Source organism: Narcine bancroftii, chromosome 9 (assembly GCF_036971445.1).
Source record: "Narcine bancroftii isolate sNarBan1 chromosome 9, sNarBan1.hap1, whole genome shotgun sequence".
In the NCBI taxonomy this organism is placed as follows: Eukaryota; Metazoa; Chordata; class Chondrichthyes; order Torpediniformes; family Narcinidae; genus Narcine; species Narcine bancroftii.
The window spans coordinates 65,174,141-65,195,268 of NC_091477.1; the positions used below are offsets into that span (position 1 = coordinate 65,174,141).

At 42.7% G+C, this 21,128-nt stretch overlaps 1 protein-coding gene across 6 annotated transcripts in view; it reads right to left on the reverse strand.

Annotated features, from left to right (window-relative positions):
• scly (selenocysteine lyase) overlaps positions 1-21,128 on the reverse strand; it is a 70,098-nt gene that overhangs the window by 20,280 nt on the left and 28,690 nt on the right. For all 6 annotated transcript variants that reach the window (XM_069899354.1, XM_069899355.1, XM_069899357.1 and 3 more), the window contains exons 6-7: positions 20,328-20,489; positions 18,366-18,472 (exon numbers count right to left, since the gene is read on the reverse strand). In XM_069899354.1, coding sequence (XP_069755455.1) covers positions 18,366-18,472; positions 20,328-20,489 — 269 coding nt within the window. The remainder of the gene's footprint in view (positions 1-18,365; positions 18,473-20,327; positions 20,490-21,128) is intronic.

A 21,128-nucleotide genomic window follows, 5' to 3' on the forward strand; every position in this document is an offset into this window, starting at 1 on the left:
AGGGCATATTTACAAGTATTAAAGGCGTTGGGCAAGGACTGTAACTACGTGGACAAAACTGCTGCTGAGATCACAAACGATCTCGTCCGGGATGGCTATGTGGCCGGGCTCCGATCGAACGAAGTGAGGCTGCGCTTGCTCGAACAAGGGGTAGAAAAACTAGAGGACGTGGCCCGGATTGCAATCACAATAGCGGATGCAGCCTTAAAGTCAAATGAGTTCTATAGGGACTGGACCCCTAGTTCTGATGTGAGTAGCGTGCCCTTCTACCCTACCACCCCCTGAGATACTGACGGCCTGTCGGCTGCTGGTACACTGCCCCCTGCGAACCCAAAATGTTATTTCTGCGGGAGGGACAAGCACAGCAGGTCCCAGTGCCCAGCAAGAAAAGCCAGGTGCCAGAAGTGCCTTAAAAAAGGCCACTTTGCTGCAGTCTGTAGGTCTAAAATGGCCACCAGCAAACACAGTGCCTCGTGTGAAGCCCAACCGCCACTATCCCATTCAAACTCTTCTTCCCTAGAGCTCTCGTCCAATGAGAGCGAGGGCTCCCCTGCATGGCAACGCCTGACGTCACGGAGACGCCGAACCCGGAAGGGGCAGCCCACCCTCGCAACCATGGTGTTGGCCCGCCTCTCGCCCCCGTGCGGAACATGACCCGGCCTCGGTCCCGACTGTGGCAACCGCTGCTGCTGCCGCCACCACAGCCACCCCCGGGCCCGACGCTACTGCTGCTGCTGCCCGCTCCCCGTCTGCCGCTGCCTACGCTGCCGCCGATGTGGCCACCACGATCGACTGGGGACCCACTGCGGCCAACCAGGTACTCACCCTAGCGTCCTTCGCTGACGACCGCCGGGGCCCGACCGCCGCGACCGACAACCTACCCACCGCCAACCGCGAGCAACTACAAACCCCACTACTTACCTTTCATCCACCAACGCCGCCACAACAGCACTTCCGGGAGGTCCTCCAACCTGCTCCTCCAGCGTTGACTACGTCTATTACGTCATCCAGTTGCGTGACATCATCACGCGGAACTCCCGTCAACTGGATCAGTGGCTGCTTCAATAACACTAAACCAGCAATGCTCTCATCCCCTCACCAGAGCAATGGAACTGATTAAAGTGCATGGACACTACACCAATTGCTTATTTGACTCTGGGTCAACTGACAGTTTTATCCAGTCAGATCTGGCCCTCCCCACTACCCAGATGATCTCATTAGCGACGAGGTCGCACTCGACCGGGATAAAGGGGTATTGCATCGCCACGCTTGAAGTACAGGGCGTAACGGTCACTCACTTCAGCCCCCCCCCCCACATACCCAGAAAGCTCTCAAACGCTGCCTGGGCCTTTTCTCGTATTACGCCCAATGGGTTCCACACAACGCCGACAAGGGGCGTCCTCTTATCAAGACCACCTCCTTTCCCCTCTCGACCGAAGCCAGAGCGGCTTTCGATCGAATCAAATCCAACATCGCTGCTGCGACGCTGCACGCGATCGATGAGTCTGTCCCGTTTCAAGTCGAGAGCGATGCATCTGACTTCGCCCTGGCAGCCACCTTGAACCAGGTCGGTCGGCCTGTAGCCTTCTTCTCCAGGACCCTCCAGGGTCCAGAGAGTAGACACTCCTCGATCGAGAAGGAGGCCCAGGCCATAGTTGAGTCTCTGGAGACATTACCTTGCTGGGAGGCGCTTTACACTGTTGACTGATCAACGCGCGGTCTCCATCATGTTCAGCAACACCCAGCGTGGTAAGATTAAAAAAAAATGACAAAATCGCCAGATGGAGAATCGAACTCTCCACCTTTAACTATGACATCCTGTACCGACCTAGTAAGCTCAACGACCCGCCTGACGCGCTCTCCATGGGGACGTGCGGCAGCATACAGATGGACAGACTACAGAAACTCCATGAGACGCTCTGTCATCCAGGGGTCACTAGGTTTGCCCACTTTGTGAAGGCGCGCAACCCACCCTACACAGTCGAGGAGATCCGCTCCATGACCCGAGCCTGTTTGGTGTGCGCTGAATGCAAGGCCCACTTCTTCCGTCTGGATAACTCCCACGTTATCAAAGCCACCCGCCTCTTCGAGCGTCTTAGCGTAGACTTTAAGGGGCCCCTACCGTTGACCAACCGTAATAACTACATGCTTACAGCCATCGACGAGTACTCCTGCTTCCCGTTCGCTGTCTCCCCACCTCTCACTGGCAGGAGGTTCTCACTAGTGCCTTACACTCCATCCACTCCTTCCTATGTACCGCAACAAATGCCACCCCCCACCAAAGGATGTTCCTTTTCCTGAGGAAATCCGAATCAGGAACCACTGTACCGGCATGGCTCACCGTCCCTGGCCCCGTCCTTTTGCGATGCCACGTCCGGCACTCAAAGAACGACCCCTTGGTCGACCGAGTGACTCTACTCCACGCGAACCCGCATTACGCCTACGTTGAGTTCCCAGACAGGTGGGAGGACACTGTTTCGGTGCGGGACCTAGCTCAGGACGCGGTAGACCCAGCAAACCCCCCAACCCAACCTTCCCCAACTCTTTATTCCCCAGGCCCCGTGCTGCAACAGAAGGACCAACAGCTCCCCAATGACCCTGGCCACCCTGCCGACAACATGACTGGAGAATTGAGCGAAGGAGCGGTCGCACCTGATGAGCCCGCTGGCGACACCACTCCAGCGACCCCAATCCCGGCACCACGGCGGTCACGCTGGATGGTCAGACCCCCTGACTGCTACAGTCCTTAACCTACCCCTCCCTTTCATCCTCTCCCTCGTTTTTTTTATTTTTTTTTTCCAGGGTCAGTTCTCCAAGAAGGGGTGAATGTGATAGTACAGATCTATCACCAATGTATATAGTTACAGTATCTAGACTGTGCTTACAACGATTGGTTGAGAGCTAAGCCACGCCTACTGTCTGGGCCTTAAAGGGTTGTGTCCCTAGCCAGGTCGGATCATTCCGGACTGGTCGGCCACCTGTGAAGAGCTCCTGTCTTTTGCTAATAAAAGCCTTGGTTTGGATCAACAAGTCTTTGATTCTTTCGACGAGCTTTACAGCTCCCCAGATGGAATATGACGTGTTGTTCCTCCAATTTGCCTGTAGTCTCAGTCTGGCAGTGCACGAGACCAGACAGATGTCCGCATGGGAATGGTGCAGGAAAATGAAATGGGTTGCCAATGGGAGATCCTTGCTATTCTGGCACAGAATAGGTGCTTTGCAAAGTGATCTCCCAATCTGCATAATATTTTGGCACAGACTAGAAGGGATAAATGGCCTGGTTTCTGAACTATAGTGTTCTATGGTTCTAATCTCTCCAATGCACAATGGGAACACTATATGCAGTACATGATCCCTGCAGATTCACAAGTACAGTGTTGATTCTCTTGGAAGGACTGTTTGGGGCCCTGAATTGTCATGAGGGAGGTGTGGGCACATGTGTATCACTTCCTCTGGTCACAGGGGTCCATGTTAAGGGGAAATTGGTGGAGGAATGGACAAGGGGGATCACTGAGGAAGCAGTCCCTGCAGAAGATGGAAAGGGAAAAAAGAGGGAAAGATGTCTGGTGGTGGGATCGTGTAGTAGTTGATGAAAATAGTGGAGGGTGATGGGATGGTAGGTGAGGAAAATGGGAATCCTCTCCTTGTTGTGCATGCAGATGGAGGATATCTGGGTGAGGGCCATGTTGATGGTAGTAGAGGAGAAGCCATGTTTTTTGGAGGAAGATATCTCTGATAATCTGACATGGAAGACCTCATTCTAGGAGCAGATGTGGCAGAGAAAGAGGAATTGAGAGAATTAAATTGAATCCTTACAGGGGACAGGGTGTAGTGGAAGTTGGTAGAGAATGTCTGTCAAGAGTTTGTCTTCTGAGATGGAGCCAGAGAAGTCGAGAAAGGGGAGAACGATGATAGAGATGGTCCAAGTGAACATAAGAACGTGAACAGAGGTCGGCCATCCAGCCCATCGAGCCTGCTCCACCATTCAATAAGATCATGGCTGACCTGACCATTGACTCAACTCCACCTACCTGCCTTTTCCCCATATCACTTAATTCCTTTTTCCTCAACCACTTCCCTGGGCAGAGAATTCTGCACATTTAGTACTCTGGGAAAAACAATTTTTCCTCATCTCCGTGTTAAACCTCCTTTCCTGAATCTTGAGGCCGTGTCCCCTAGTTTTGGTCTCACCGATCAGTGAAAACAATTTTCCTGCCTCTATCTTATCTATCCCTTTCATAATTTTATATGTCTCTTTAAGATATCCTCTCATTTTTCTGAATTCAAGTGACTATAATTCCAGGTGATTTAGTCTCTCCTCGTAGGGATACCCCCTCATCTCCAGGATCAACATGGTGAAACCCTTCTGGGCTGTCTCCAAAGCCAGTATATCCTTCCTCAAGTATGGAGTCCAGAACTGTACATCGTTCTCCAGGTGCGGCCTCACCAGTACCTTATACAGTTGCAGCATGATCTCCCTGCTCTTGAATTCAATTCCTCCAGCGATGGAGGCCAACATTCCATTTGCTTTCTTAATAACCTGTTGTACCTGTAAACCAACGTTTTGTGGTTCATGCACAACCACTCCCAAGTCCTTCTGCACGAGAGCATGCTGCAGTTTTTCATCATTTAAATAATAATCTGCTCTTCTATTTTTCCTGCCAAAGTGGATGACCTCGCAATTACTAACATTGTATTCTATCTGCCAGACCTTTGCTTCTGCAGTCTCTCCACATCCTCTGTACAAATTGTTTTTCCACTCAATTTAGTATCATCCACAAACTTGGCTGCACCACACTCTGTCCCCTCCTCCAAATCATCAATGTAAATGATGAACAGCTGCGGACCCAGCACCGACCCCTGCGGCCCCCCCCACTTACCACTGTCTGCCAATCAGAAAAACACCCATTTATCCCGACTCTCTGCCTCCCGTCAGTGAACCAATCCTCAATCCATGCCAAATACTTCCTCCGACTCCATTCATCTGCATCTTATTGACAAGTTTCTTGTGCGGTACCTTATCAAAAACCTCTATCTACTGCACTTATTATATAGACAAAGAACTCCAGCAAGTTTGTCAGACAAGACCTGCCCTTTCTGAATCCATGCTGCGTCTGCCTGATGGAACCCCTTCATTTTAAATGTCTCACTATTTCATCCTTAATGACAACTTCAAGCATTTACTCAACTACAGACATTAAGCTAACTGGCCAATAGTTACCCTGTCTTCTGCCTATGTCCCTTTTTAAAAAGTGGTGTGACATCTGCTGTCTTCCAATCTGCCGGGACCTGCCCAAAATCCAGAGAATTTTGGTACATGACGACCAGTGCATCGACTATAATTCCCGCCATTTCCCTCAGTACCCTGGGATGCACCTCACCAGGACCAGGGAATTTATCCCCCTTCAGTCCCATTAGTTTGCTCATCACAATCTTTTGTTACAATTATTTTATCGAGGCCCTCACCTCCCTTTGCATCCCTCTCACCACTCTTTGCCATGCTGGACGTGTCTTTCACCATGAAGATTGACACAAAATATCTGTTCAATGACTTGGCCATTTCCTCATTACTCATCTTCCAAGGAACCTATGTTGACTCTAGTCACCCTCTTCTGTTATATAAATTTTTTTTGCTATCTGTTTTTATGTTTTTGTGCTAATTTCCCTTCATAATCCTTCTTCCCTTCCCTTATTTCCCATTGAGTTCTCCTTTGTTGCCTTTTAAAGTTTTCCCAATCCTTCAGTTTCCCCACTACTCTTGGCTACTTTGTACACATGAGCTTTTAATTTTACACTTTCCTTTATTTCCTTAGTTAACCGAGGCTGACTCTTCCTCTCTTACTGCCCTTATTTTTTAATGGGAATATATTTTTGTTGAGCACTGTGAAAAATCTCTCTGCCAACTAGCCTATGCTCCCAGTCCACGCTGACAAATTCCTCCCTCATCCTGTTCAAGCACAATACACTAGTTTTAGATCAAACTATAGCACCCTCCATCTGTATGAGAAATTCAATCATACTATGATCGTTTTTTCCAAGAGGGTCCCTAACTGCTAGACTGTTAATTTTATCTGTCTCATTGCACAATACTAGATCTAAAATAGCTTTCTCCCTTGTTGGTTCCTTAACATGCTACTCAAGAAAACTATCGCAGATGCATTCTATGAATTCATCCTCCAGACTCCCTCGACCAACTTGATTTTACCAATCTACATGGAAGTGCCCCCTACCCATCATTCTGTTCGTACATACCACCGTGCTATTGTTATTTGGTGGGCAATAGACAAATCCCACCAGTGATTTTTTTTCCCCCTTTACTATTGTTAATCTCTCCTCAGATGGACTCAACATTGTGCTTCTTAGATCTATTATTTCTCACTATGGTCCTGATCTCATCCTTGATTAAGAGCGCTGCCCCACCACCTTTACAATCCTTTCTTATTGCCTGATACGCTTGAATATTTAATTCCAAATCACCTTGCAACCATGTTTCTGTGATGGTCACTACACCATTTGCCTGGGGACTGATTTACGCCTCAAGTTCACTAACTTGGCTTCTAATACTATGGGCATTCAGATAAAGTGCCCTTATGCTCATTGTCATTTTCGAATCTAGTGACCTCGGCATCCTTTGCTTTTGACTTTTCTGCCCTCTTTTTATTTTTCCTAACTCTAGCTTTGGTCTCCGTACCACCTTCCTCATTCTTTCTTTGTAGGTTCCCATTCCCCTGCCCCATTAGTTTAAACCTTCCCCAACAGCACTCGCAGACAATCTCCCTATGAAATTGATCCTGGCTCTGCCTAGATGTCAACCATCCAGTTTGTTCTGGTCCCATCTGCACCAGAACTGGTTTCAATGTCTCAAGAAACTGAAACCTTCGCTCTTGCACCACTGTTCAAGTCACATATTCATTCCAACTATCCTGTTAGTTCTACTCTAACTAGTGAGGTTAGGGTGGAAATTGGCAGCAAACTGGATAAAGAGGATGATCTCATGATGGGGACCTAAGGCAAAAACAATGCCAGTCACCAATGAGGTAGAGGAAGAGCTGAGAAGTCTTGCCTGTGTAGGCTTGGAACATGGATCAACCAACAAAAAGCTAGGCATAGCTGAGGCTCATGCAGGTACTCATGGCTACCCCAATGACCTGGAGAAAGTGGGATGAGTCAAAGAAGTTATTGAGGGCGAGGACAATTTCTGCCAGCCAGAGGAGAGTGGTGGTAGTGGGGGCTGGTTGGATCTGTTTCCAAGGTAGAAACAAAGGACTTTGAGGCCTTCGGTATGGGGGAATGGAGATGTATAGTGATTGGATACCCATAGTGAAGATGAGCCAGTCAACTTCAGCAAAGTGGAAGTATCACAGATGTAGGTGGGGAGGGACTGGACCAAGGAGGACCAAAGAGAATCAAGGTAAGTGAATATTAGTTCAACAGGGCAGGAGCATGCAGGAACAATGGGCCAACCAGGACAACTAGGCTTATGAATCTTGGGTAGGAAGTAGAATTGGGCAGTTGATAGGAATGTAAAGTGAATAAAATGGGTTCAGTGGGGAAGGTTGTTGGGTTGGAGGCCCTAGATCCATGCAGTCTTGACTGAATTGGTGTTCTACAGACTGGGTCTGCAATAAAATGCCAATATGTCCTTCATGAAGTAAAACTTTCTTTCCAGAGATTAATGTGGTGTATCTCAGATTATTGAGGGTGTTGAGAGATAGGATATACATGTATTTGGACAGCCAAGGACTGATTAAAGATCATCAGCTTGGCTTTGTGTGTGGTAGGTCGTGTTTAACAAATTTTGTAGTTTTTCCGAGGTTACCAAGAAAGTAGATGAAGGAAAGAATGTGGATGCTGTCTACATGGACTTTGGTAAGGCTTTTGACCAGTTCCATATGGGAGATTAGTTTAGAAGGTTCAGACACGAGGTATCTCTTGAGAAGTGGTAAACTGGATTTGAAATTGGCTGAATGGGAGAAGACAAAGAGAGATAATGGATGATTACTTCTCAGACTGGAGGCACACTAGTGCTGTGCCTCAGGGATCAGTGTTTGGACCATTGTTATTTGTTGTCTATATCCATGATCCTGATAATGTTGGAAATTGGATCAGCAAGTTTGCTGATGACACTAAGATTGGAGGTGTTGTGGACAGTGGGAAAGGCTTTTAAAGCTGGCAGATGGATCTGGACTAAGTGGAAAAATGGGACAGAAAATGGCAGATGGAATTTAACACAGACAAGTATTGGATAGGTATATGGATGTAAAAGGTATGGAGGATGATGGGCAGAATGCAGGTAAGTGGAACTAGGAGAGCATAAGTGTTTTGGTACTGATAAGGGCCATGGTGGCCTGTTTCCATGCTAGGTGTGAGGTGTTGCAGTTGGAAGGACTAATCAAGGTAGGACATATTAAATGGTAGGGTACTGAGATGTGTGGAGAAACAAAGGGATCTGGGAATACAGATACACAATTCCCTCAAAGTAATGTCACACATAGACAGGGTTGCAAAGAAAGCTTTTGGCATCTTGAATACAGAAGTTGGGATGTTATGGTGAGGTTGTACAAAACATTGGTGAGGCCAAATTTGGAGTATTGTATGCAATTCTGGTCACCAAACTACAGGAAGGGTACAGGAAGGGTATCAATTAGATCGAAAGAGTGAAGATTTATTTGGATGTTGCCTCGTCTTCAGGAGCTAAATTACAGGTAAAGGTTAAACAGGTTGAGACTTTATTCCTTACAGTGTAAAAGAATGAATGGAGATTTGATAAGAGTTTTACAAAATGATGAGGAGAATAGACAGAGTAAATGCGCGTAGGCTCTTTCCACTTAAATTGGGAGAGATAAATACAAGAGGACATGGCTTTAGAGTGAAAGGTAAAGGTTTAGGGGGACTTCTTCACTCAGAGTGGTGGGAGTTTGGAACAAACTACCATCTGAAGTGGTAAGTGCAGGCATACTCTCAAGTTTTAAGAATAAAATGGATGGGAGGGGTCTGGGGGATTATGGAATGGGTGCAGGCCAATGGGACTGGAGGTATGATGTTTCAGCACAGACTTGAAAGGCTGAATTACCTGTTTTCTGTGCTGTAGTTTTCTATGGTCTTATTACAAGCCCCTGTTTCATTTAGTGTGAGCATCATTTTAAGGGCCAGCACAGATTGCAACCATTCACAACTGTAGAGAGACTGGGTGGCAACAGCTAATACAGGCTGTACCCAAATTCGTTACTTTGGAGAGAAGAATGGACAACGTGTTGCTTTTTCTGGGGACACAGTTGGTGAGATAGTCATGTGAGTGGAACACTGAAGAAACAAAATTTTGACCAGCACCCATCTCATCGAACATGGAGCAGGAATGGCTCTTGTGTGATAATAGTCAATTCAGCTGATTCTCCTGGAATCGATATCTCTGCACAGGATGGTGTTGAAATCAGCTGTAGTTGAAGGGCCTGTGGCAATAGGGATCCGATCAAATTTACTACTGGAGGGAATTTCATTGTTATTAGGAGATGACCTTGCAGAGGGTTAAGTTGTCCCTGCGGTGCAGTTGACAGCTGAGCTAGTCATTGAGGAGACAAAGACAGATTCTGATATATATCCAGCTGTCACAGTGACTCGGCTATGGCTAAAAAGATTGCCAGTGCAGACTGATTTCACAGGGACCGGAATCTGTGATACAGGTACACGATCCTTTATCCGGACATCCAAAATCTGGAAAGCTCCAAAATCTGGCAACTGGGGAGAGACAGCAGTGCAAGTCGGGCGGGCGAGGGAGGTGACCGGTAGCGCAAGTTGAGAGGGCGAAGGGGGGGGGGAGACCGGCAGCGCGAGTCGGGCGGGCGAGGGGGGAAGAGACCGGAAATGCGAGTCGGGCAGGCGATGAGACTGACAGTGCAAGTCGGGCAGGCGAGGGGGGGGGGGGACAGCAGCGCAACTGGAATGGGGTGGGGGTGGATACAGCAGCACAACTCGGGTGGGTTTAAATCTGGCTTTCCAAAATCTGGAAAAATCTGAAATTTGGAATATACACAAGGGTTCTGGATAAAGGATCGTGTACCTGTAGTACAAAACAGCACTCAGGTTGTAATGGCCTGTCTAAGCCTTTATCTCCTTATTTATTGGACCAGAATTCTGGTGTTAAACCTGACTGTAAAGATTTGTTGTTATGCCAAAAAGAATTTATAGTGGGGCAGAACAAAGATCCCGATCTTACTGAAGTGAGAGAAAAGGCTTTCTGATGATGAAATTAAGAAAGTTGGCTATTATTTCAAGGAAGATATGTTGATGAGGATCTCACTGCCATTGAGGAATGGCCAGTTGTTCAACTGGCCATAGTTTCTAAAGCCAATAGAATGCAATTTAACCTTGGCCTTGGGTAGTCATCTTGGTGTAAAGAAAACTACATACAAGATTATTAAACAATTCTATTGGCCTAGTTGAAGAAAAGGTGCTGTGATATTTTACTGGACATGTGACATTTGTCAGGTTGTGGGTCAACCTAATCAGATTCCCCCAGTGGCTCCATTACAACCTATTCCTGCTTATGATGAACCCTTTTCTAAAGTTATTGTGGATTGTGTTGGCCATTGCCCAAGACAAAAGCTGGGAATCAGTATTTGCTAACTGTCAGGTTTCCAGAAGCAATACCCCTTACAAATATTAATGCTAAAGCTGTGTCAAAAGCTCTTATAAAATTTTTTGGTTTAGTCTATTTGCCTAAAGAAATCCAATCAGACCAGGGAAGTAATTTCATATCAGGCCTGTTTCTGCAGATAGTTTATAAATTGGGAGCTAAACAAATTATGTAATTTGCATTTCATCCAGAATCTCAAGGGTCCTTGGAGAGGATCCATTTGAGCCTCAAAACCATGATGATAACCTATTGTTTTGAGAATGAGGAGGACTGGGATGTGGGTGTCCATTTGCTTTTGTTTGCAGTAAGAGAGTCTGTACAAGAATCCTTAGGGTTTAGCCCTTTTGAGCTGGTGTTTGGACACAAAGTTAGAGGACCTTTAATGTTGTTGAAGAAACAATGAGTTAATGAAGATGTGCAGTTGAATTTGTTAGGTTATGTTTAAAGATTGCTTGTAACATGTCTGTAATATAGCCGAAGATAATTTGAAAAGAGCTCAAGGCAAAATGAAGGTCTGGTATGATAAAAAGGCTACGGTGAGAACTTTTAAACCAAGGGATATAGTGTTAATCCTGTTCCCAACAAATTCCAATCCTGAGGGAACGATTTTCAGGTCCGTATGAGATAGAGTCAAAGGTGAATGAAGTGAGCTATGTAGTTAAAACACCTAACTGGAGATGTAAAACGCAGAATTACCATATCAACATGTTAAAACTTATTTCGAGAACTTGGCCTTTAGAACAGCCTTCACCAGTGGTTTTTAAAAAAATATTTTATTTATGATTTTCCAAACTTAAACTCAAACCATTATCAACATTATCAGCGTCAGTTAACGGTGTCAGCATTGTCGACAATTATCCATTTTATACACTTTTTTGCCGTTTGTGTGGTGTTGGTTATTGATGGAACTAAGGGATCTCGGGACCACGAGACGGTACAAGCCGACTCTTGTGAGGGTCACTTCAAAAACCTTGTCCCACTTTGTCTGTCTAATTTGATTATTTTGCAGAATGTGGATGCTAAGTTGGCTCATCTTCAGCCCCAGGAAAAGGAACAAATGAAACAGCTACTTTCAAAATTTAGGAACCTGTTTCCAGATGTGTCCAAGAGAACCCCAATAACATGTCAAGATGCAAGACCTCTTTAAATTTTTTAATCGATTATAGAAAAGTTAATTTGGTAATAAAGACAATGCTTATCCTATCCCTAGGGTGAATAAGGATGGAAAGGCTAAGTTTCTTACAGAGACTTATTCAAAGGTCACTGGTGTACTCCCAAAACAGACAGGGGCAGGAAAATTTCTGCATTTGTGACCTCATCAGGGTTATATGAATACAATGTTTTACCAATTGGAAAAAATAATGCTCCAGGGACATTCCAAAGAATGATTAATTCTGTGATTCAAGGTTTAGAGCAGCGGTTTTCAAATTGCCCCCCTAAACTCCCATTCCACCTTAAGCAATCCCTATGCTATAAGTAACTAAAAACAAATATAAGCATCTTGCATTGTGACAGATTATGTTGTGTTTGTATTGTATATAGATATGTTTTAAAGGAGAAAAATTGGGGGTGACGGCGCGAGGGGGGGAACGCTAGAGAGGGGGGACGCTAGAGAGGGGGGACGCTAGAGAGGGGGGACGCTAGAGAGGGGGGACGCTAGAGAGGGGGGACGCTAGAGAGGGGGTCGCTAGAGAGGGGGGACGCTAGAGAGGGGGGACGCTAGAGAGGGGGGACGCTAGAGGGGGGACGCTAGAGAGGGGGGACGCTAGAGAGGGGGGACGCTAGAGGGGGGGACGCTAGAGAGGGGGGACGCTAGAGAGGGGGGACGCTAGAGAGGGGGGATGCTAGAGAGGGGGATGCTAGAGAGGGGGACGCTAGAGAGGGGGGACGCTAGAGAGGGGGGACGCTAGAGGGGGGGACGCTAGAGAGGGGGGACGCTAGAGAGGGGGGACGCTAGAGAGGGGGGATGCTAGAGAGGGGGACGCTAGAGAGGGGGAACGCTAGAGAGGGGGAACGCTAGAGAGGGGGAACGAGAGGGCGAGCGCGGACGCGTACACGAACGAGAAAGAGATCAATTCTGCAGTCAGCAGCAGCAACTGGGACTGGAACAGGACAAGCAGGCAAGCTTGTGGAAAAACCCCACTTTGAAGTCTGCTTGTGAATGCTTAGTTCAGCCTGGTCAAAGCCCTTGTGGTTCATGCAAGTGGAGAGGACTGGCTGCCTAATGTTTCACTTGAAATAAGGAAAACAAAAAGGAACTTTGTGGTGACCTGAAAAAAAGGTTATCATCTGGAAAACCCTGATGGGACAAGTTTCTTCAGCAAGACACTGGTGTTTAAGTAACTATTTGTCTTGTTGAATATCTATTGCTGCTGGGTTTTGGGGTCCTCTGGGCTCATAACAATATAACCAAATTATCAATATATGGTCTTAACCAGCAGTTTTCAAACTCCCCCCCCTCAAATTCACATTCCACCTTAAGCAATCCCAATAGTGCTCTGTGATTTGTAAGGGATTACTTAAGGTGGTATGTGAATGGAAAGAAAAAGGTTGAAAACCACTGTTTTAATTGTATCTAATTGCCTCATTATGTGCATATTTTCATAACTCCAAGGGAAATGGGCCAATGACATTTTTTTACAAGCAAAATATTTCAGTCACAATTGGATCTAGAACAGTGGTTCTCAACCTTCCCTTCCCACTCACATAAGCAATCCCTTATCAAATACAGAGCACTATTGGGATTGCTTAAGGTGGAATCTGAGTTTAGGGGGACAGTTTGAAAACAGCTGATTAAGAGCATATTGTTGCTTATAATGATAATTTGGCAACGGGGAATGACACCTGGAAAGCACACAGCAGAGAAGCAAAGGCAGTTTGAAAGAGAGGGAAGATGAGCGACAGAGTTCCACCTTCTGGCCCTAGTGAGAGGTTTGTGACCAGTAGGCTAGTTCCTCCATTTGATGAGGCTGAAATTAATAAATACTTCCAGCCTTTTGAGAAAGTTGCTGAGAGTTTAAAGTGGGCCCAAAATGCTTGGTCCCTCATGTTACAAAGCATGATTAAAGGGAAGACTCTTGCCCTTACAACCAAACAAGCTGCTGATTATGAGGCTGTAAAGCAAGCCGTGCTTAATGCTTAAAACTTAAGAATTGGTTCCAGAAGCTTACAGGCAAAAAGTCTGGAATTTGAGGAAATCAGTGAACCAGTCTTGTATGTATTTTGCATATAACAAAACTAAGTGCTTTGACCAATGGTGCATGTAAAAAAAATGATTATAACAGAGATCTGATGTTAGTTGAGAAAATTAAAAATTGTGTTCCTAATGACATAAAAGCATATTTAGACAAAAAGGGAGTGGAAACTTGGCAGGAATCTTCTAAAATAGGTGTGCTTTAACCCACAAGGTTAAATTTGTTCCAGTAGAACCTTCCAAAAGGGTAATATGGACTATCCAAGTAAGTTATAAAATAAATGGGGAAGTAGTGCTAGGGTTAAAGATGATGGGAAGCAAGTAAACAAAAAACCTTTGGGCCCCTTTTGCCACTATTGTAAGAAATCTAGTCATATGATAAGAAATTGTTCTGTGCTGAGAAAAAAAGGAAACAGTGCCTGTATTCAAAAAGATGAAAAACAAATCAAAAAGGTTCCAGACCCGCTGATTACATTAGGGATGAATTCAAATATTGTGTCAGAAGATTTTGTTTCAGTAAAGGAAGGGTCATCACAAATGCCAGTGAAAATCTTTCGAAACACTGGGACCACTGAATCACTCGTGTTGGACAGCATTTTGGATTTTGACCACGGATAAAATAAATTAGATTGGAGGTCTGGGGGTGATCCGGAATCGATACCTCTGCAGAGGGTAGCGTTGAAATCAGCATTAGTTGATGGACCTGTTACCTTCTACTCTACTCGCTATATACCTATGGCTATGTGGCTTGATACAACACTATCTACAAATTTGCAGACAATACCACAGTAGCAGATTGTATCAAAAGGGGCAATGAGTCAGCATACAGGAGGAAGACTGAATATCACTAAAACCAGGGAGCTGATTGTTGACTTCAGGTAGGGAAAACCAGAGGTGTACAATCCAGTAATCACTGGGGGATCAGAGGTGGAGAGGGTGAGCATATTTAAGTTATTGAGAGTCATGATCTCAGAGGATCTTTCCTGGACCCAACACACCAATACTTCCTCAGGTGTTTGCGGAGGTTTGGTAATGACATCAGAAACAATGGCAAATTTCTACAGATGTGTAGTGGAAAGTGTGCTGACCAGCTGCATGATGGTCTTGTAAGAGGATGTAAATACCCTGAGCTGAAAGCCCTGAAAAAGGTAGTGGACACAGCCCAGGTCAGCATGAGTAAAACCCTACCCACCATTGAGAACATCTACTGGGAACGCTGCCATTGGAGAGCACCAGCAATCATCAAGGATCCACACCACTCAGCACACGTTCTTTTCTTGCTTTTAACCATTAGGAAAGAGGTATTGGTGCCACAAGACTCGCATCATCAGGTTCAGGAACAGCTACTACCCCATCACCATCAAAACCTCAACCACAAACTCAATCAGGGACTCATTTAAGGACTCTTACTTTTGTACTTCATTGATTTTTTTCTTTCTCTCTGTATTGCAGTTTGTTTACATTTCTTTGTGTGTTTAAATATGTACATTGAGTCAGTTTTTTTTCACTATCAATAAGTGGTAATTCTGCCTTGCCCACAGGAAAAAGAACCTCAGGGTTGTATGTGATGTCATGTATGTACTCTGACAAGAAATCTGAAGCTCTCTGCTCATTAAAGAAAGGACATCAGGTATTTTGCAGATTTTTAGCATTTGTTGATAAAACCTTATTTCATCCAACTGTAATGACCCATCCCAATACCTTCTGCTCCCAGTTAGAGGTCTTTTGTGATTATTCCCCCCCCCCCCCCAATATAGTGATAATAAATTGTTGCTAATGGTCAGTAGTCTCCACATTATAGATAAAGTAATAAGAACATTAAAATTATTTCCTTAATTTACATTCTGCAGAGGAAGGATAAATTAAGTTGTTACCTTTTACAGAAAGTACCAAGGCAATGACTTGTATAGGGTACAAACTATAGTGTATTTTAGAATAATGCAAACAATTCCATTATGTTGAAAGAAATATGGATATTGATGGAAACTAATGGACTTCCAGGAAGATAAAGAGGATCAAAAAACAAGGTTAAGAGGGAGTGCAATGTTATGATTGAGAGAGCCTATTCTTCATGATGATCCTGGAGTTTATTTAGCTCATGTCCAATGAATTTATAATTGCAACTCATTAAAGTAGCAGCAGTCGAGTAAAACATATTGCTATTAATTTTTAAACCCTATTGAGGTGATGGTTAAATCTGTTTCTGTTAATAATAATGTTTCACTCAGCTCTTAATCAGGTCCAAAGAAAAATCTACTCAGAAGAGGAATAATTTAAAGATAACTCTGATCTTCAGTCTCCTGGCATTGCTGGGGGGACTTTGAGAGGGATTTTTATACGAAGTCAAACTGCTAGAAAATATACTAAATTAAGGGAAGGGACAGAAGATCCCGTGGGCTCTAAGGAACAGCAAGACCCCATTATGCCTGAATCTACTTCTGTTGAAATGTCTGTTAAGGATCTTGAAGATAAGATATATTCTGTATCGAGTCACTTAGCTAATTTTGTGAACCTGTTTATTTCCAAGATTAATGCGATGGCGGAAGTCATTAATGGAGCTTTTAAGCTTGAAACCATTGAAAGATTTGAAATGTGTGATCAAGGTTTAGTCGATGCACAGGATCAACTGCAAGATGAAAATAGAATAATTGAAACATTGCAGATCCAAAATAAAAATTTAGCAAAAAAGGTTGATTATTTGGCAAATCAATCTAGACAGAACAACGTGAAAATTGTTGGTTTGACAGAAGGCATAGAAGGACCAGATCCAAGAAAATTTTTTACTGAATGGATTCAACGAGTGTTAGGACAGGATAAATTCCCTGAAGGTTTAATACTGGAACGTGCTTATAGAGTTTTAAGAAGAAAATCTTTTTCAGGACAGAATCCAAGATCTGTTTTGATCCGTTGTTTAAACTATTGTGACAGAGAGACAATTTTACGTACGGCTATTAGAAATGCCCAGCAAAATAGATCTCCTTTGATGGTTCAGAATAATCCTATTTTCTTCTATCAAGATTTGAGTCAAGAAATTATGTTTCAACGACGCAAATTTAATTCTATGAAAGAACGGTTGTGGAAAAAAAGACATAAGGCAACATTCAGGTATTCTGCGGTACTGAAGATTTTTTAGGATGGAAATTAGCCAAAGTTTTTTGACAATCCTAAAGAGGTTAAGGACTTTGCTCAGTCTCTACCAATCATGCAGTTTCAGGAACGATGTAGTCCTTTTCAAGGTCTCCAAAGAGAGTAGAGATGTAAGGTGGGATCCAGATTTTTAAAAGAAATGGAAGCAATGGTAACGTTGATTTAAAAAAAATAAACCTTTTATCTTTTTTTTGAGAAGAGTTTAAATAGTTTAAATAATGATGATAGTTTAATGAAATGGGAGTTGGGAGAGGGAACTGGGTGGGAACTAGTTTCCAGAAGTCATCAGCTACCTGTGAGTTATCTCACACACAATATTTTGGGGGAGTTACCGCTTTGGGCGGTTTAAACAGGAGGAGGTAGTTGTGACCTCCGACCTGTTTTTTATTCTTTTTAATTTTTGGGTTAAGAAGTGAAGGTTTTTTTTTAATTATTTTTTTTAAATAATTTTTTTAACTCTTTTTGTTTTCCGATTGTAATTGAGAGGGAATTAGGAGGTTTTTTCTCTCTCCTTTTTTCTCTTTTTTTGGATTTTTTTTTCTCTTTTTTCTTTCTTTTCTAAGAGGATGATGTCACAGAAGATAATAAGTCAAAAATTGAGGATGTTGAATTAGATGAAGAGGAAGATGAGGGGAAAGGTGATAAGAAGAAAAAGAAGAAAATTAAGTACAAATACATTGAAGGAGAAGAGTTTAATAAAATTAAGTTAATTTCGAAAGAGAATTTTGAAGATGTTATAAATGAAGAATATGGAGAATTTTATAAGAGTTTGAACTTTTTTTCTTTTTTTATATAAGGGGAGGGGGAGGGAATAAAAAGTTTATCTGATTGTTTTTCTAAGGGATGTTTTTGTTCTCTCGAATTATAAAGGAAATTTGGTATTAATGGAAATTCTGTATTTATGTATTATTAATTATGATTTTTTGTATAACAGATATGTGGTTGATATATGATTTTAATATTTGAACTTAGTTTTAAAGTGGATTTCATTTGTTAAATACATGTATTATGTTTGATTTAAATATATGTTTAAGGGTATTATTTTAGTCTTGATTTTTTTTGTTGTTAGTAATTTTTTTTGTTGTTAAGTTTTATCCTTTTTTTTGTAAGTGGGGTTTTTTCTATTTTATTTACAACATCGTTAATTAATTCTTCACTCTTTATTTTGGGGGAGGGTTGGACTAATTTTAAATTAGATGATTAATGTTGTGTTATAATTATTGGGGGGATTAATTTGTGTAGTTTAATGATGTAGTATTCTAATTTTTATTATCTTATTTTTTATTATTTCTTTAAATGTAATTTTTATTTTATTCATGTCATAAAATTTTAATTAAAGTTTAAAAAAAAAGAAGAGGAATAATTTCTGAAAAAGTTCCCCTCAAAACTTACCCTGGTCTAAACATCCTTTCTTGGCCTCCACCAAAGAACATAGCATACATCGGAGAGCTGGTCCCTGGGCTTCGAACATACAAGGCTCCAATCCGTGGACCATAGAACTGTCAGGGACAACAGACATTCAAAGCTTGGTTACGAGTCCAGAGGATCCCAAAACCCAGCAGCAATAGATATGCAAAAGTTGTTTTTAATAATCTTTGAAAATGAAAACAGAATCAAACTTTAACTTACTTCTATTGACTTACTTAACCTACTTAACCCTCCAATTTTAAGCGTACGTATGTGTAATGTGTATATCAGTTTAGAAAAGTTATTTGGTTCACAGTCCAAACTCACTGGTTGCAGGCAATTCTTGTACTGTGCACAGAAGTTAGCATTAATAAAGTTCACCAGGCTTTGGTGCTTAACAGATAAATGGTTACCACTTAGGAGGGTTCTCGTAGGTTTTCAGAGTTTTCTCATTCCAGGACACCCACTCCAGTGTCTTAATTTGCTCCCTTTCAGGGTTCTCCAGATGATAATCTCTTTCTTTCAGGTCACCCCCGAGTTCCTTTCTGTTTCTCTTATTCCAAGGGAAACAACAGTCAGCCAGTCTTCTCCTTTGACCAGCTGTCTTCCAAAGTTTGCCAGCTTGTCCCTCTGGAACCGAAGTATCTGTGTCTCTTCTCTCTCACTCTGAGAGCAAAGCTGTTCTGCCTCTGCCTGCAAAGATCACATGCTCTTCCAGACAGCAACCTGTTTTCCAGACAAAGCTGCTGTTGAATGTTGTTAATTGTTACCTTTTGCAAATAGCACTCCATCATGAGCCTGTGAGCATTCTGCAAAACTCCTGCAAAAATTCTGTGTTTTAAAGTCTGTGTGTGACCTGCTCTAACAAACCTTTCCCAATTTATCTCCCAAACACCTCTATATACTCTGTCACAGCTTCACCAAGAAAGCAAAATTTAGTAGGGTGGCACAAGTTTTTCCTGTCCAATCATCTAAATTTCAACTCATCTGACACCACTACACCACATTATGAAGTAATGGGACTGTGAAACAGGGGACCCAACTGCATTTTGTTTGGAGCCAAGTGACCTGGCCAGCTCTCAATTTTGATTGCAAATACACACAGTTAACAAATATATGGTTTTAAAAAATATATTTATAACATGGTAGAAACAGATTCCGGCCATTGAGACACATGCCGCCCAATGACACCATATGATTTGGACGGTGGGGAAGGGTAAACCTGAGAAAAATTAATGTAGGTCACGAGGAGAATGTACAGACAGCGCCAGATTTTAATCCAGCTCGCTGGCACTGTTTATATAGTTGGCTAACCATGTGTCAAACATTTAGTTGACATTCAACTTGGAAAACGGGTTGCACAAGGATGATGAGTTTATTGTCATGCACATTGTACAATGTACAAATGTCCCGAAATTCTCACTTTCTGCACCCAATTAGATACTTGTACAGAAAAACTATTGAATTAAATTGAAAGATAATAAATAACTACATACAAAAATTCACTTTAATCCTCATACAAACAAGTGACTTATAATAACAGTCTTTTTATGATGTCTGAGCAGTCCATGCTTGAACCAAGGAGAGCTGTTTGACTCAGAGGTACTGGTTTACAGGCTTCTGAACCTTCTACCTGAAGATAGCAGAGAGCTGAGGCCATGGTGATGAGGGTCTTTTTGTTGTCAATGTTGGCTGCCTTCTCAAGGCAGCTCCTTACACAGACGTTTGCAATGGATGGGAGGTCAGAGCTTGGCTACATTACATCAAATTTAAATCAAAAGTCAATTTAAAAAAGGATAGTGGAAAGATGAAATTCTTTTCTTAGAAATGCATATAGTGTTTGTTAAAAGTATGAGTGTCAATGATAAGGAGGAAAAGAAAATAACTAAGATACAGATCAGCTATGATTTAATCGAATATCAAACAAGTCAAACAGCGGTGTTTTACCTTGTGTCCTACAATAGTGAGGTAATCCACACCAAGATCTTGCACGTCAACTCGCAGTTTGCCAAGTGCCTGGGCTGCGTCTGTGTGGAGAAGAACCTTGGGCATTTCCTTCCCTCGCTGGTGATTCACAACCTTCAGTTGCTGACAAATCTCTGCAATTGGCTGCAGCCAAACCAAATACAATATGGATAACTCATTTCATACAAAGAAAACAAACAAAATTGTCAAGTTACTTCTGCTAACAATAACTTCATGAATATATCATGCAGGGCAGTAAACACAAGAATTAACAATAACAATGAGTTAATTAAGTTTTACATGTGCCATCAATGAACCAGAGAACAGTGAGTTTTCTTCCTTTTTTAAAAAAATATTTTTATTGAATTTAACATATGAATTTACAACAAAATTTTAAAGAAAACACATAACAAGTCATCTCATATACATGCAAGTGCAAAAATAAAGAATTGATGGAACTACATCGGCAATTCTTTAATCCAGTTAAAAAACAAGTAATTGAATTAATCTATAACTATTTCAAACCCATATTTGCTGGGTTAAGCCAAATTTTTAAAAAAATTAAAAAACAAAAACCTAAAACTAAATCTAATTGACCCCCTCCCTCTAATCAAGGTTACCTTGTACAGTATAAAAAAGGGAAATTGTAGATCTGATGGCGACCTCCAGACATTGGACAGAGAATCTCCGGAATTTCCAAAATTATTAATTTTTCCAATCAAGTTAGTATTCTATGCATTCCACAGTGAATTCTCAATGTTCCAAAGCAAACATGGGCAGATA